General features: G+C 34.7%; 2 protein-coding genes across 4 annotated transcripts in view; both read left to right on the top strand.

The window, feature by feature from the left end:
• The first annotated feature begins 869 nt into the window (after positions 1-869).
• On the top strand, positions 870-6779 carry LOC132737527 (uncharacterized). Of its 3 annotated transcripts, XM_060724829.1 has the most exons (6): positions 892-1017; positions 2517-2725; positions 2931-3128; positions 4013-4421; positions 4717-4895; positions 5305-6779. In XM_060724829.1, exons 2-6 carry the CDS (start codon positions 2651-2653, stop codon positions 6580-6582), a joined length of 2139 nt encoding a protein of 712 aa, XP_060580812.1. In that variant the 5' UTR covers positions 892-1017; positions 2517-2650; the 3' UTR covers positions 6583-6779. The 3 variants fall into 3 exon arrangements, with proteins under 3 accessions (XP_060580827.1, XP_060580812.1, XP_060580819.1); XM_060724844.1 differs by lacking the exon at positions 2517-2725 and having other exon boundaries at positions 870-1017; XM_060724836.1 differs by lacking the exon at positions 892-1017 and having other exon boundaries at positions 1024-2725.
• Positions 6780-16206: 9427 nt separating this feature from the next.
• The window catches only part of LOC132737434 (SWI/SNF-related matrix-associated actin-dependent regulator of chromatin subfamily A member 5-like), a 29704-nt gene continuing 27135 nt past the window's right edge, over positions 16207-18775 (top strand). The window contains exons 1-2 of the mRNA XM_060724724.1: positions 16207-16357; positions 18571-18663. Of these exons, the coding sequence (XP_060580707.1) occupies positions 16307-16357; positions 18571-18663 (144 nt within the window). The 5' untranslated portion in view covers positions 16207-16306. The remainder of the gene's footprint in view (positions 16358-18570; positions 18664-18775) is intronic.

Genomic DNA, 18775 nt, shown 5'->3' on the forward strand with positions numbered 1-18775 from the left:
CTGTAAAATATGTGAATAAAAAAGCGGAAAAATGATGCAATTAGCTAAAACAATGGAGTAAATGAAATGCGTACATTCTTTAAAAAATGGAAAATGTGAGAAAAAATAAATTTTGATGCAAATTCTTTATATGATGAAAATTATTCACTAAATGAACAAGATCATTTAAAATCCATTTTGACTCTCTTTGAAAAACAGATCTTTTTTATTTCTTTTTTAAGTAATCAATTAATTAATTAATTTTTGCTCTTCTGAATCTGTGTATCAGCGTATTGATTTGTTCCTTTGACCAATACATTGAAAACATAATAATTTTACTGAAATTCACACGTCATGTACACTGAATAAGTAAAAAAATAATAAAATTAACAGCACTATCACACATTTGGGCACATGTTTTGTGTCAAACCGGTGTTATCAGTGTCTTGACAGCCAAAAACTTGTAGAAAAATAGAACCTGTTCTAATTTTCTTGCAAGAAATTATCTTCTTGGATGTCACATAATTTCTCTTTAAAAACCATTCAAGTAGGGTGTCTACATTATCCAATACAAGAGGATATGATACTTGCATTCAAGACTTGGATAGGTGTAGACGCGGCGTAAGGATGAATGTTTTCTTCTATCAAACACATATCTTGTGAACATTCAATGAGCCGTACCCCTGTGGTTAAATATTCCGATATTAAATACATTTTTTAAATGGTTCGTTATATTTTTCATTATTGAACTTTAATGCAAACTTTTTTGACAACCCTCATGCACGTTTAATATTGCAGATGTTACTTCTGCATAAAATGAATCATCAGTTTCTATAATAAGAAACACATAAGTTATGGAAACTGAAACCAGGTTTTCAAAGAATTCAACGATGATCATTTATATTTTACGAAAATCATTTATAGAAAATTGGTGAATCATAGGATATTTAAACCACCGTAACAGCTCGGCCATTTAAAACATTGTGACTTCTGATGTACAAAAAAAATGAGAGAGAGAGAGTTATCATTGCATTATAAGTAAGAGATTAACTTATTGTTTTAAGGTGTATTTCTAAAATATTATTATTGAAATTCAATAATGGCAATCCGTAAGTGGTTATGTCTTTCGTACTTTCTGATTTGAATTATTATTTACATTTGATATCTTTGATCTTACATCACGTTTACACGAGACAGAGAAATGCGATCAAATACTCAAAAACAAATGACGGTGTCAAGTCTATTTAATTTTCAGTCGTACTGTTGTCTTTATTTTAGAGCAATAATCATATTTACGGAACAAGAAGACATTTCATAAATGTACAGATATTTTTCGACACCCATATTTATATTATAGTTGTTGTTTTTTTAACCAGCACTATTACATGGGCGACAAAACTGATATAGTGTAAATGAAAGAAAGCGAAGTGTTGTAGAATTAGACAGCATGTTTATGCCCAAACTTTCAGACAAGAAAAGAAGTATAATTACAATGCAGTAGTTTTTTTAACATAAACGTACTTAATGTTTGGAATTTTTTTTCAACTAGACTGCAGTATTTCAAATGAATCGTAACACATTTTCTATTATAATTCGCAGACAATTCAAAAGTCTATAGTAGTCAATCAATTGTTTATAAAAACGATTTCAAATACTAAATTGATAAGTATTCAATAGTAAGCATTCGACGTTATTAATCAATTTAATTATGTTAATGATTATTGTGGCAAACATTAACCTATACAAAGAATATGTTCAGACATGCTTAAAAATTAGAAAAAAACTCGATTATATAGGGACAAATAGAAGATTAAGTTGTCATCCAGAAATGATTCAGTTATTTCATTTAGATATTCGATCTTGATGATCCAGTTTGAAGACAGGTGACACTGGTTATTGTTAGTTTCGGTTTCGCAAATTCCTCCAGTAAAGGTTATAAATTGTTCACTCAGCTATCACGCAGCCTTAGCGTGATCAAAATACTTTTAGAGACGAAACAAAAAATAGGCAGATTTCGACGAAACAAATTGACAAAAACGATGATTTTATACTTATATTGTTATGACCAAGCGTGCGTTGATTCACTAAACCTTTTGGTAAATAATTCATATAAGTCATATGTCACATAAATATTAAACATTTCGATCTTATAAGAATGTATTTTTACGTTATATGCAACTATATTTTTTACTATATAAACCATTTGTCTAAATACATAGATAATAAAAAGGCAGGTAACTCCTTGTTTTTTTTTGTTCCCCCCATCTTGGATGGAAGCACCGTAACACGCATCATTCCATTAACCAGTCAGTGGTAAACGCATACAATTATAATGTGATCAAAGGAAAAAGAACAGTCGAGCTATTATGATTTCAGTGTCGTCGTCGTCTTGCTTAAAGTATCCGATTATTTAAACATTTTAAAAGGTAAAGACATAATTTTAAACTGGGAATGAACTTGCTTATCATGACATGGTGCAGTTGTACGACAACTGACATAAATTTGAACATTTATTTGTTTATTCTTCAATTCAATAGCACGATTTAGAAAATTGGATGGGTAATGGTGTAACCGCGATTGTACACTGGTGAAATCGCGACGGCTGATTTCAAGATGGTATAATCATGATGGTGAAATCGCAATAGCACGATGGTGAAAGCGCGATGGTAGGATGACACATCGAACCATCGGGCAGCGTGGTCTAGAGAAAAAAAGGTTACGATTGTCGAAACAGAAGACAGTAGCGGTACTTAATGGAAATAATATTATTTTTACGACATTGCATGAATTTTAGCACGTATACTGCTTAAAATATTTAGAAATATAAACTAGTGGACATTTATAACAACTCTCATAACTTAGACAATGTATGGGTCGAACTCTTTAAAAATGAAAGAGGGACAACATATTACATGCTTAATACATTTTGAGATAACCGTCTATTTTTCTAGGTTACAGGAAAAATGCAGTCATCCAACAATTGTGATCCTTGTCAGATATCAAACAGGACAGCACATGCTGAATACATTTGCTTTGAATGTGAGGAGAGACTCTGTTTGAAATGTGTGGAGAGGCATGTACGAAGAAAGGCTACAGCACGTCATAAACCGACCTTAATATCACGTCCTGATTTCATAGACACGAGAAAGGTTTTGTAATAATTAGTTTATTTGTTATGAACACAGCTCTATTCCTTCTATATTTGTGTTAATTTAAGGAGAAACATTTATGATGGTCCTATGTATGATTTACAAAGATACAATCAATTTAAGGAACTACAATGCGGTCCAAAAAAAAAATAAAAAAAACCCATAAAATTTGATTTTCTTACATAAATCATCTGTGGCACGTACAACAGCAAGACAAGCAACAGAAAGAATTAGAAAATATACTCAGTAACACATTGAAAATCGTATTTTATGTTTTCTAAGTACGAATAAAATGAAAAGCGTTGCAACGCCTATTTTCACAAGTTATCAATCTGGAAAGAAACGAGTTATTATCTGAAAGTTTGGACACCTCCAAGTATCAAGTATCAATTAAATATTTACATTATTAGTAAATGTAATAATTTGAGATCTTATTCCTTGCTTATCAATATGTCTGTTAAAATGCGTGAAATAAACATTTGAACCATCAGTTTATTATACGATTTTATTAGAATTAGATATAATATTGATAAGACATAGACTTTAATCGAACAGAGAAATTATATACCTTGTAGGCTGCATTTCATATTTGTTCAAAAAAGTTATTTTGAAGTATTTGTTATCTAAAAACGTTGTACTTTGTGCAAACTTTCATACAAATCTAGATAAAGTATAAAAATGTTTAAAATGCTGAAAAGTAACGAACTACGAAAGAAAGATGACAGTAAAGTATACCAGTATACATAACTTGATGATCCAATTCCTGTTTTTAGAAATCCTACTGTTTAAAGTCAAAACGTTTAACATTAGAGTATTTTAAGCATTTGCTAGTTTTCTATCGCATTTAGTGTTTTAAGTGTTCTGTATTGTATAATTCCAAACAGGTAGGGAGGCCCAGATTATCAAACGTCTTCTCAGATGAGGTAACACTTACATGGGAACCTCCAATATTAGAATTAGGAAAAAATGGTTATTATCAAATCAGCTTTAAGGAGATTGATCATGATAGGAGATGGCGATATTTTCCTGGTGAATTCAAGAAATCAAGTGTTGTATTAAACGGGTTAAAATCGAACACGTCTTACGTGTTCCGTGTCAGAGCTGTCTATGAAGAAGGAGAGGGAACATACAGTTCAGAAAGTGCTACAGTGACTACCTGTCAGTCTCGGGCATTTCGTATAGCGAATATTATAGGCAATTCTGAAAATGTTGATCAATCACCACATATACTGCCGGTACCAATCACGCAAATAACAAGACAAGATATAAAGAATATACGAGAATTTCATATTGGTTTGTAAACATGAAATGTATTTTATAACTGTAATGATAAATCGAGCATAAAATATAATGCATGACTTATATATCAAAGGGTAATTAAGCTTAATGTGTCATGTAACATGCTATAAGAATATTGTCTGTACTGTTGTGCACATACATTTTCTCTTTCTGATAATTCACATCTTTAAAATACCTGAAATTATAGAAAGAAAATATCCAAATCATTACAAAACATACATTTGGTTCCTATTCAAAGTTCCACTCATTTTGATTTGTCACATTTACATGTTTATATTTGTCAATTCAGGCGAATGGAATGCAAGACACATTGGTGAAAATAAAACCATAATGCTTCTTGGGGCCACGGGAAGTGGAAAAAGTACCTTAGTTGACGGTTTCATTAATTATGTTTTCGGAGTAAATTGGAATGATCCATTTAGATTTACTGTCAATGATGCATCAAAAGTTAATGGAAATATGAACAAGGTCATGTAAACATGAATCTTTTGTAGTTCGGTGATTTTCTTATAGCATATAATATACATATGATAGTGCACTAAATGATGTATATAGTCACACTTTACCTATATAATATAACGTATAAGCCGTTCATGCATTTTCTTCGTCGGTTAATTGAGCCGAATCTTATTGGTTGGTGTTTTGTGACTGAAATTAGCATTGTAATTAACTATTTTGATTAATTATAATTGTATATCTCTAATCAAGAAGTCCTATTATGTTCAGTTTGGTAACAGCAGTGTCGTCACATTTTATAGTATGGTTTAGTTCCAAACATTCCCTTTTGAAAATTTATAAAAATTTTATTGTAAACAAAATGCCATTTACCAGTATATATTCTTTATGAAACAGTTGAAATATCTTTCATTTCCTACAGGCCATTAGTCATGAAGATTGGATAACCATCTACACGTTACATCCCGAGACAGGAAGTCGCCTTCACTACCCGCTGCAAATTATAGACACGCCAGGTTTTGGTGATACACGTGGTGTTGGGAAAGACCAAGATATGATAGAACAAATTCAAATGTTATTCTCTGAAAACATAACAAATTGTTTAACAAATATAGATGCTATATGTTTTGTTCTTAAAGCACCTGACGCCAGGTTAACTTTACATCAACAGTATATATTTCAGTCGGTTTTGTCAATCTTTGGAAATGACGTTAAGAACAATATATGTTCTTTGATTACTTTCGCAGATGGCAAAGATCCACCGGTTTTTGCTGGAATGAAAGAATCAAGGCTTCCATTTGGCTGTACATTTTCATTCAATAACTGCTCGCTATATGTAAACAATAAAAAGATTGATGCTGCTAGTCTAGCACCGATGTTCTGGGAAATTAGCGTAAGGGGGTTTCGTTCTTTCTTTGACCATCTTGATTCTTCTACTTCTTGCAGTCTCGACAGAACAAGAGAAGTGTTAAAAGTCAGATTGACGATCGATGCCATTGAAAAACAACTGCAACCGAAAATCGATAATGGGCTTTGCAAAACTGGAGAACTGCAACAAGTTAAAAAGGAAATAGCTGAAATCAAAACAGTAGCAGAAAGTAACAAAGATTTTGAAATGTATGAAAGTGAAATGCAACAAAGAAAGAGGGATTTGCCAAGGGGACAGCATGTAACGAATTGCTTAAATTGTAATATATCTTGTCATGTTAATTGTAATTGTTCTCCAGATGATAAATCTAAATGTAGGGTAATGAACTACAATGGTTACTGCACAATTTGTCCAAGCAAATGTTACTGGCAACAACATGCACATACTCCTTATATATTTGAAGTTGTTCCGGTAAAGGTGAAGAAAATCCTTCAAGAAAAGCAACAAAAATATTTCGAACAATCTCACAAATTAATTTTGAAAGAAAGAATTGTTGGAAAACTTACCAAGGACGTAAGACAGATATTTAATGAGGCAAACGCTCTCATAGATAAATTACAGACATGTACGAATATATTGGGTGAAATAGGTTTGCAAGTAAATCATTCAATAGTTATTAAAGATCACATAGAGGTGTTATTACAAAGTGAGAAACTTGAAAGAAGGGAGGGATTTTTGGAAAGAATGTCGATGCTGAAAGAAATACAGAAACGTGCTGAATTGCAAGAAAGTTTTAATCGATTTAGAGAAGACGTAAACAAACTCATTTAATTATTTACTTTAAATCAGTTAAGGCAAATGTAATATTTGTTTAAGTGTTAGTCTGTGGCATAAGATTAATAGGGTTAAATTGTTGCATGTATTTTTTTAAATTGGTTACAGTTATTTGAAGAAAGCTATCAATAGCAGCACTAATTAATGTATCATCATCATAACTGTCAGTGATAAAACTGCAGGACATGAACTTACGGAACAAAATGTTATAATAGCTAGTATGTGCATGATTAAGATACATGTTGATCTAAATACAGGCAATTAATTCAAACTCGGACAGTCTTAAACAAATATTTTACCTTTGTAATATGTACAGACATTGTGTGCTTATGGAGTAAATATAACATTTATATCAAATAGACTTATCAACTTATAGAACACGAAACATGGTTACGCATTCATATATGTTTTTATATTAATAGATTTACAGTTCTTATGTACACATACTATATTTGAGAAAACTAAATTTTATAGTTCGTATTATGTTTATATTATGTTTCTAGCACTGGCTCAAGTTTTTTTAACCGTACAAAATAAAAGATATGAAAGATCAGAAAAAATGTTTTTCATTATGTATAAACATGGGCTGATTTGGTCGGCTTACTGCAAAAAGATAAGAGTGCAGCAGAGATATTTGATGAATTCTGTAATTGAACGGAATATGATATATGTATAATGGTCGACACCGGCTTCAGATTAGGACTCGGCCCGGTGAATTTTCGTATTCTTTGTTCTATAGTAAATCAGTCACATTTGAGGCTTAATTCTGGATTCCACTGTTCTTGAACATTAGGCCCAAATATAATAGGTTAGCCATCTACTTTTTTCAGAAATCTTCATTCTGTTGTAACACTCTTTAAATTCACCACTTTAAAAACTCCTAACTGCTGGTGAGTAGTACATCTTTAATCCTTCCGCCAACAAATGAGTTCCTGGAGAATACACAAAAAACAACTTTTAAAGTCATCATATAACATCACTTTTGAAGACGTCATTTCAAACAAAGTCATGCGTTAAAACAAAGTCATACGGACGAAGCGGTCGCCTTGACGCGAGAATAATAGAATCGATAATGGAGTCAGATAGAGGATGGGGAAATCCAAACCCGAGGGTGATCGGTTCAATCGGGAACGAGCCTTGGTGAGTTTCCGATGGAACCGATTGCGCGAGGGTAGGGATTTCTCTATCCTCTATCTAACCCAATGATTGATTATTTTATGCGCATTACATCCTAGTTTGAAAGGCGGAGCTGGACTTAGGCGTCTGACTTTCTATGGTTGACAAATAGCATTTTACTGTCCGCAAAAAATCTTCTGATCCACTTTATGTGTCGAATTATTAAATGAAAATCAATTCAAGTGAAATTCGCGAATCTTTATCGCGTATGTGTATGAATACGCATAGATAAATAAGCCCATGTGAGATAAGATTTACCAACACCGCTATTTCTAGTAACATTGCGGATTTTTCTATCTGATTAATGCGAATAAATGTATGCATATATCAAGATAGAGAGTATGCGCGGAAAAAAGCGACTGAAATATTTAATTCGCTCTGGGATGTTGTTCCGACCTTCAGTAATGTACGGAAAGGGTCGTAAAAGAAGCACCCCACTCCTGTAGTCCGGTGGCAGTCACACACGCTTATAACAACGAAATAATTGTTGCTCAAAGTCTAAACCGATGATGATTTACATACGAGGAAATTGTTTATGAAACTGGGATAAGTAAGTGCTCCGTTCATGTTATTCTGACGCAGAATTTAGACATAAGAAAGATAGGCGCATGGTTGGTGCCGCATGCACTCTCACAAACAAAATGAAAAACGTGTTCAAATTTTCACTGAATTGTTGAAAAGATGTTCAGAGGAGAGTGAAATGGTGCAGAATAGAGTGATTGCTATCGACAAAACATTGATCTGGTCATTTTAGTCAGAATTGGAACGCTAATGCTCTGAATGGCATACCCCAAACTCGCTTTATTAGACCTGTAAAATATCGCCGAAATATGCACTGTCCAAATATGGTAATGATCTATGATTATGATATTAAAGGCTTTTGGACAACACACGTTTGGAGTTCCACATGGAATACGGTTAATTAAGAATACTTTGAGTGGTACTTGACTAAAAAACCCTTAACCGGCGAACCGCCGCCGTAACTTCTACAGTAGGCGCTATTTATTTTGCATGATACCGCCACGTCTCACAAGTCCGGCGATGTTACGAACATGTTCGAGCGGTACCACTGGAAAGTTCTTAAAAACCCGCCATATTCTCCAAACTTGAGTCTGCCTGACTACGACCTGTTTCCAATACTTAAATTACCATTTTATCTGATATCTGACGAGTTGAATGACCAATAATTGTGTCGCCGTGCACGCGGTCGTTAGAGACATCAACAAAAATTGCCAAGCAACGGGAGTTCAGGATCTGCCAAATAGATGGGATTCGACCTTAACCTCCGCGGTAGATTATATTTGGGAACTATGAAGAGATTGTATGAATAACACTAATAGTATTTTTTTGTAATTAAGCTACTCTTATTCATTTCTGGATCACCGCCGTAACTATTATTATTATATACTGGAGAATATAATGTCTATAAAGCTAAAAAAACCATTCTATTAATCATCCCATAGGGTAAGACAAGCTTTTTGTCAATATTTCTGATACGTAATTATTACTTAAACTATGCATTAAGTACAGTAGAATTTTTTACGGCCGCCACACGGCACATACAACTGGTCTTGAGCATAAAATATGAAAAACATGATCAATAAGGAATAGCGGCGTTCAATCTCATCAGCTTGTTTTCGCTTCGCGTCCCCGCCGTTTTATTTCCGGTCACACAGCCTTTCGCGTCTGTATCGCGGGTAAAATTTCGCGATTTTTTTTGCCCGCGGTTGCCCATGGTGGAAAATGTGCAAAATTGGCTTACCCGCGGTTTACCCGTGGTATTCCCGCGGAACAGACGCCGGCGACTGTTCCGCGTCCTTATCGCGGGTGAAGCGCGGCGGTACCGCGGCCTACCACGGGTATCATAAAGCAGCCGAACCGGGCTGAAGAAATCAAAACCGCTCAAGACACAGTCCCGTGAAGATCAAGCTATGGCACCGAAGAAGAAGCCCACGTCGAGTTCCCCGGCCAAGAAGAAGAAGCAGCGTGCGAGCAAGAAGCCGAGGGCGAAGGCAGCACATGAAGGCAGTCCAGTGCCGGTGGAGGCCGCCAAGAAGCCCAAGGCAGGAGTCACAGTGGATGTGCTTGCCGTCTATTGCACCAATGACATGCGGAAAGTTCCAACTGTTCATCCAATTGTCACAAATCTGACGCCACTCTGCAGCAGTCTATGGTGGCGCGAGCAGCTCATCACGTAACTCCTCGACGATTGCCGCACACACTTCGCGCAACACCAGACCGATGGTGTTGTGAGGGACCCTCCAGCCATACTGCATCTCACGGTACTTGGCGCCAGAAGCAAGGTGCCTCAGGGTGAGGGTAACCTTCAGGCCTTGATCAAGGGGTGCTCGCCATTTAGTGGTCTCCTTGGTAAGGGCTGGTGTCAGTCTCTGCACAATTTCATCGAACATGGCAGGTGGCATTCTCATGAAGTTCTGGAAGGCCCTTGGATCTTCATTACGGAGCTCCACGATGAGACGATCGTACAGTCCCAGCTCAGGTCTCCTGCCAATCTAGTCGCGCACCCAGATGTTCCGGACCACCCTCCTCCTCCTCCTTCGTCTTCTTCTGTCAATGAGGAGCTGATGGAGCTGTACCACTTGGTTCTGATGCTGCTGGAGCAGCAAGACGAGGTCATTACAGTGACGGGGATCCATATTCAGCCCTTGACGTCTGGAGCACAACTGACGAATGCTCGGCAAATCGCGCTTTTTATATACCTAACATCTGACGTTGAACGGACGCGATTAGGCCGTGGACAATCGTATTTGGGACGTGTACAAGACGCAATTGAACGTGATTAGGCCGATATTGGGCCGCGCTGTTTACGCGGAGAAAGGCGTTTGTCCGTGCTTACACGCGGTACACACGCTAATGCACGTGATAACAACGCGGTAGAGACGCGGAACAAACGTGCTATGACCGTGCTCCATCCTCGATTACCTGCTAAAATTTTGCGTCCTACCGCGTGTAACCACGTCTTAACCGCGGCCGAAGCACGTCCTAGCACGTTCGTTCCGCGTCTGTACCGCGTCTTTACCGCGTGTGTACCACGTGTACCGCCCGCGATTACCCGCGGTCTAAATTTTTGGGCAGCCCAAAACTTTTTCGCGCGGTCAACCGCGTGTGAATTTCTTGCCGCGTGTAACGACGGGTAAAGTACGGCTGTATCGCGTCTTTATCGCGACCTCAAAGCGTCCAACAGCGTCTCCTTCACGGGCAGAAAATTTTGGCCGTTATTCGACCGCGATACGCCCGTGGAGGGCTGTGTGACCGGGCCTTTAAATCTCGCTCCACGGGGCAAAGTTTTATTTATTAAACTTCGCCCCGCGCCCCTGCTAATTAGTGACTTTTCGCTCCGCGCCCCCGCCATTCTAACTTGTTAATTCTCGACTTTTCGCTTGACGGGGTCGCGGGGCGAAAACACGAATGACACAAATGAGCCACCATATGTGCTCTTCAATACCGTATCAAATTAACTGCGAATAAGAGTGAAAATGAAGCATTTTTGATAAAAACATGCAAATAATTAATCTATCAAGGCTTTATCTAGGATGTGTCATATCATCACTTGCTTACAGCAAAGGACGGTACAATTGAAGACATATTCATCAGATTAGGCTCGTTTAAACTTGATTTACTGACAACAACATTAACATACAGAATAATGAATCAATGACAACCTTATTAAAGATGTTGTTAAATAATGTCATGTAATTTATTGATTTATTGGCATTGTACATGTCCTATATATATTTTTATATGTAGCTTGTAGCACTTTAATTCCAAAACAACCTTACTGTCCACATAAATTGAGGTAATAGGTTAAGGAGTCAGGTTAGTGGACCTTGTAAACCATTCCAACATCTATTGTGAGAAATGAAAAGCCAAACGTCAAATCAGACTGTGATTTGCTTTGTATATGCAATTCGATTTGAATTATATATATATATATATATATATATATATATATATATATATATATATATATATATATATATATATATATATATATATATATATATATATATATATATATATATATATATATATATTAAACAGTTTAACACCTACTATCTCTGTCTATTAAACAACTTAAAAAAGCTTAGAGGCCAAATCCAAAATGAAATTAGAAAAGTCTAACAAACCAGAAAAAGTCGATCATAAAAAAAACTTCACGTTAAACGATACATACCAGGTGTAAATCCTGGGTTGTTTTGCGAACAAAATCAATCTTATATATTGTAGTCAGCAGGCTCTCGCCAACTGTCAAAAAATAAAAAATATACAGGTCTTGTCTGGGGTCCCTCAGGGTCTGCTCCTTGCTCTCTTATACAAATGTTAATGGTAAAGTTGATATAGAAATATCTTATAATCAAATTCATCCACGATGCTTGAAACAAAACTAGGAATCCAATTTGTCCCAGGAATTTAATGCGGATAAATGTAAAACCCTTAGAAAACTGCAAGAAATATATTGTAACATGTCTTTATAATAGTCATGGTAGAAAACTAAATTCCTCCGAGACATTTTGCATTTAGGTGCACCAATAAGTTCTACCCTGAACAATTCACATAAATATGACAGTCAAAGCCATCAACTTAATTAGATTTATATAAAAGGAATTTCATAACCGCAAACAAATTTGTAACAAAAACTGCATTTATTAGCAAACAAATATCTCATTTTTAAAGTATATTCAGTCCAAAGTTCATTTGCTAGATATGTATTAAATGACTACAATAATTTCAACAGCAGAGACAAAGAAACAACTTCAGCTCTGCAACTATCCTATACATAATCCAATCTTTTAGGTTTCCTTTAATTTGCTCTTATCAATAAAATATCATTATTATTCATTATATGATGCTATCTGTGAAATAATTAAATAAATGATCTGGTATTTGTTCACCCAGTTATGGGAAAATTATTTTATATGTATATAATTATGTTGTTTTCGGCAAAATAAATTTGTCCGTTTTCAATCAATCATGATTTTGCTTATGAATTTCCCCATACACAGTCCACAGGGTCATTGCTTCACTATAAACAGATGCACATAAATAATCTAAAGTTGCTACCTCTCTACATTCCTTCAAAATAATATCTCTTCTGATCAATGACGGATTTCCAACTCTTTGGCAGGTCATCTATGCCGTTGGCGTTGCTGGACAACCATTCTCAAGCACCTTAATTCACTTTAGCGGCCACGGCAAATTCGATTTCCTCTAAAACGTTACAACGAATACCTTTCATGTTCTCCTTCAGTTTGGGAACAAGGTGACAGTCACAGGGACTCATGTCCGGAAAATGAGGGCGATTGTGCAGTGTTTCCAATTCATAACGCTCTGCCATTGTGTGCGCCGTGCGATGTTGCGTTGTCATGTAGAAGTATTGGACAGTCTGCTAATCAGGTTTCTTTCTGTGGATTGCCTGCCAACGTGCTTTCTTAATATACTTCTCTTAGTGTTTCTCATAAATGGTTTTTCCACTCTCAACCTTGTGACTTGTTTGAATTCCAAGTCTACCGTAGGCAAAAGTCATCAACATTTTGAGGTTTGATTGAGTTCTCCTATCTTTTGAGGAGCTTGGTGTGTGCCAATCGGCTGATTGTCTTTCCATTGCCAGTTCATAAGACCCCATCAACGTTTCATCGACAGCAACGATTCTTGATATGTCTTACCCTTCCGAAGCATATTGGTGGTAACTTCCAAACAACGTTCCGCTTTACCCGGCGTCAAACAATATGGCACCCACCTAACGGATACGATTGCGCAAAAAAAGTATGGACTGAACCTACACTAATTTCATACACAGCTATTATTTCGCACGTAATTCTACGATCACATCGCAACAAACTTTTTAACTGGTCTGTATTCGTCACAATTCTACGTGCTCGATGGGTATCTTAAACGCACTCCCAGCCATTCTTGAATTCCTTCACCTATATTGCCACTTAACTGTATGCCACCAGATACTTGAAAAAAAAATACAATAAATATCAAACAGGACAGCACATGCCGAAATGATTTGCTTGGAATGCGAAGAGAAATTGTGTTTATTTGTATTAGATGTTTGGAACGGCTTACCCGAAGAAAGGCTACAACAAATCACAAATCTGTCGGTGTGACACACCCAATATGCAAAGACATAAGACATTAGTTTTTATTTATGACTAAATGTATGAATTAATATGGAGTACATATTGTTTGGTTGATTATATTTTAACCATCGCTTTAAATTACTCATTATTTGTACAGGCGCGGGCCCAGGAGGGTTCGCAATTTTTTTACAGATTTAAATTATGGAAATACATTTATCGTAGCTCATATGTTTTAGATGATTTATAATCATAGCTTATATGATATTTTATAGCTCTAGAATAGTTAGTCATAAAAAGATACGAATAAACAATCAATGTCGTTTCAATCTGTTTCTCATTTATGAGTAAAACCTGGCCTGAAATGTTGGCTATATTTTGTGCAGCAGCTAAGATTTACAAAGTTTGATAGCAATATTATTTCCCACGCACCCAAACACCGGCTTCGTATTTATTTAATCAACATTTTGATGAATGATTTAGTTCAAGATTTCGCAATATCTGTTAATCTCTTATTGAATCACGACACTGGCAACATCATACTGACATGACATTAAAGAAAACATGACAATTTCCTTCAAGAAAATTATCTGGACTGCAATGTTCATTGAATGCTTCCCTTGCTTAATGATCATGTTATTCTTAAATTTATATGCGGAATTACAAAATTTAAGTGTACACGGAACGTAGCCACTGACATATCATATCGTTTATAACATATAAAAAGGTTGAGAATTAGTGGATACACACGTGCTCAGTAAAATTGAGCAATTACTAAACCAAAAGAATGTTTTACTTTCATGATTCATATTTGAAGTCAAGACAAGAGTTATTATTAATTCATCTTGACTACAATTTATCTAATAAACAAAAATCCATGTTTTCGTTGCAACCTGTTAAACATTCACCCATTTTCCTCAAATAATGCAATCTCAGCAATTTAAGCATTTTGGCCTGTATTATCGATCAGAAGCATGATCAGGTCGAGGTCCCTCTAAATGTTTAAATTACATAGAAATTTGACAATCATTACTCAATTTTATATAAATACAACGTTTCAACGTTATACAAAGATAAACCTTGGATTGAATTTCTTCAGTGCTGCTATTGACAAATGTATACGTTTTTATGAAAAAAGAAAATATTTTTTTATTGCGACGTTTAAAACAATGTTTGTCTTGAAAAAAATAAAAAAGGATCATTCACATCTTAAGGACTGACTTTTTCTAGTTTTAGAAAATAATGTAATAGTATCCATGACCGTTAAGTTACCAGACAAAAGCTATCTATTGAACATGACACGCTTTTTTATTACTAAACTCAAACAACTGATTTCCATAAAGGTAATTTCAATGTAATGGGTTGTCTTTGAAGTTGTTTGTGCGTATTGTAATGTTTTGAAAAAATGAGTTTTTTATGTATCTATCTTGTCAAGATTAATACTTTTGTATTAGTTATCAGTCTAAACAAAGAAATTGTGAATATCATTATAAAAACGATCATATTTAAAATTTCAAACCACCCCGCTTGGATTTTAAGTTTACAATCCTTGTCGTATACGATGGCTGTCCCACAAAGTAGTGGACAATGGCTGTAAAACAAAAATATAACACCCGAGCCTAAAATTGATTTTCACAAGTGTATCTCCATCAATTTAAAGTAAAATAAGAAACATTGGCTCATTAATAACTAAACAAAGAATCGAACTTTATATTGAAGCAGAATTCAGCATTTTACCAGAAAATGCTTGTGTGTTTGAAATAGTGGATGATTTACAAAACAGAACAAAATGGAATTTCTTTACAATTATCTTTAACTTCAATCAAAAATTCATTAATCATCAAAATACCCCACAAGCATACGATTCATAAAATCTGTATAAATACGAGTATTGATAGGAATTTCATAACCATCAAAGTTTAATTTACTTGATCTGAGGCCTTAATTAACTTTCTGACTGATTTCTTTGTTTTTGCAATATCAACGTAGAATTTTAGAAAAAGATAGATAACTGATTGAAACCAAAATATATGTCATACTGGGAAAAAAAGACAAATTAAACGAACAAATAAATCAGGAAAATTAATAGATTCAATTTTATATACAAAGCCTGCTAAAATTTACTAATCTTAGACAAAAAGTAATTCTGCCAAATAATCGATAATAAAAAGATTTTAGGAAACGAAAATGCCTCACATAGTGCGCGGTAACAGGTGCATGTTTCTTTCTCCTAAAATAAAAGCTAATATTTTCAGCTACTTATACATGTATTTTTTTTACTTGATTAACAGCTAAATATTTAGTATCCTTGTACCTAGGTAATCAGGATTAGGTACGTTTCATCACAGACTTTATTCGCATTCGAGACTTTGCGAGACCGTAACCTGCGCCAAAAAGGCCGGCAATTTTTGTTGTTGTAAAATCGGCATTTTTTTTATACAAACATGTCTGATTCAGAGTCAGAAAGTACAAGTGACGAGCAAATGGAAGAGTCCGTAAGATGAAATAAACTTGAACATTCCTTTTGTCGTTTTATTAAAGCTTCATGCTCATTTTTGAAATTGGTCTAACAATTTGTTAGCGAACAAAGCCACAAAGGCACAAGGATATATCCCCGTACTGCCACTTTCCGATCAGCTAACAGATTTTTCTATAATAACTGACAGTGAAATTATAAAAATAAAATTTCTCTTACAATTTTGCAAATATTATCATTTCAGCTGATAAATGCAACAACTTTTTAAAATTTTACCTGAATTATTATTATGAATAGAGGACAAATCATTACTAATTTTAATGATTTGTCCTCTATTCATAATAATAATTCAGGTAAAATTTTAACCTATTTATAATGACATTTTTCAATCTTGATTTCTTTTTGCAGTAGTAAAGCTGTCACATTTGGGGTATGGATGTACATCTCAATGTGCATAACAGAAAAAGCATGTTCTTGTGAAATTTTTAGGATCTTGGGGTCTATATGACCCCATTCTAGTGACAGCTTTCTGAAAAGTTATCAGAGAGAATGTTATCCTTGGTTAAGTGACTGTTAGTTTACTGACGTATAACCTTCCAATTAAGAATTGTAAGGTAAAATATGTACATATTAAAATTATAGCTTTTGAAGTGCAGTATACATTATGACTTAATGATATTGAAACAGTTGTCTAACTTAATATCCATTTTTGCAGACTGACAAAAATCAATTATTTTTAGAAAATTATTGCGATTTGTAACTGGGTAAATAAAGGATTAGTGGAAAACACAAATTTTACATATTTTGAACTAAAATACTGTTATTTTCTTTATTAACGCCATAATTGACATTGCTGCTGATAAATGTAGTCAAGGTAAATACAAGATGTGCTTACAGTTTGGTTACATGACAAATAAGGTCGAAAATAAAGAATTTCCGGGGATGATTGAAAAGTGGTTGTGATTGAAAACTGGCAGTATGTGGAAAAATATTTAGATTTTACGAATGCTTAGAATTATGATACTGTCATGAATAGCTCAGTAGATTTTTTCATCTTTAAATTGTCATATTTTTTCACAACTTTATTACTCTCTCATGACTTTGAATGATTGATATGCATTTTACTTTTTCTAGGACTAGTCTGCACGAATCATGTGTTCAACTTCAAGACATGTTCATGTTTTTTTTTCTAAAACGTAATCCGAGTAGTTCCGGACTGGTTCTAGACAGGAAGTGTTACATCACAGTTTCAGCTACACCACCACCTTCGTAGGGACATAAAGAAATTGTCTATGTTCCAGTCCACACAAATTTGGATTTGACTGTTCTGGACCATAATTCGCGCAGACCCATTGTCAGTGTTCCCGTTACACCACCTCCTTTGTCAGGACAGAAAAAAGTAGTCCAGAACAATGTTCCAGTCCACTCGAATCCTGTTCTGACAATACACCAATAAACAGTTTCAGAACTAGCAGACAACAGGCTATTCTTATCAGTAGTTTTGAGAATAACGATAACCCGTTGCGTATCTCACTGTATAAATCATGTAAAATGGTCTGATATATGTACCATAGGTTAAACAGTTAATTTAAATACTTTGGTGTCAAAAGATGTGTTGAAGTATATCCTGTGACAAAGCTAAGATCCAAAGCTTTCCATTGGTGTAATAGATTTTAAAATCGGACATTAAATCACAACAAACTAGTGGTTTACAAATGGTTTAATTTGTATATTTTTAGCATTTATAAGAGATATCGATTTTACTCGAAGATAAGGGAAACAACTGGTATTTTTTCACTTGATATACCTCAGTTGTTTACGTAGCTCTGATTGAAACTGTTTATGGGTGTATTCTTAAGTAAAAAATATTGGCTATTATTTTATTTGAGCCAGTGTGGGCCCTGATATACAAACACGTTTGTAGTAATCATTTTGTTTCTTTTTGTTGCGGTATTGTGTTTCAATGAACTGGGATATTTTATACAGGATAAGACACCTTCTTATCCTGTATAAAATATCCCAGTTCATTGAAACACAAAGGAAAACTGATTTAATTCACTTTAATTTAAAAAAAAAGAGAGAGAGAGAAAAAAAGGGAAAATGTGAGGAACCGGGTACACTGAGATAATTGTTAATTACTGAATCTAAAACTCAATTCAGAATATTTTGTCTTCAATGGAAATACGAACATAACAATTATCTGTAACATTAGATTGGTTTGTCATATTTCAGGTACCAGGTCCGTCTGTGCTATTAAAGGCTCCACCAAAAGGTAAAAATGCTGAAGGAGAAGAGGAAGAAGAAGAGGACTATGATGCTAAAATTGTAAGTGCGCCACATTTGACTATAGCTCTTGATTAATTTTTTTAACAACAAATGCAGAGACTAACAGAAATGTCAGTTTTGTAGTTAGAAGATTGCGAAGATATCAGTAAGA

The sequence above is a fragment of the Ruditapes philippinarum genome, unplaced genomic scaffold (assembly GCF_026571515.1).
Source record: "Ruditapes philippinarum isolate M1 unplaced genomic scaffold, ASM2657151v2 ctg2402_1_1_1_1, whole genome shotgun sequence".
Taxonomy (NCBI): domain Eukaryota; kingdom Metazoa; phylum Mollusca; class Bivalvia; order Venerida; family Veneridae; genus Ruditapes; species Ruditapes philippinarum.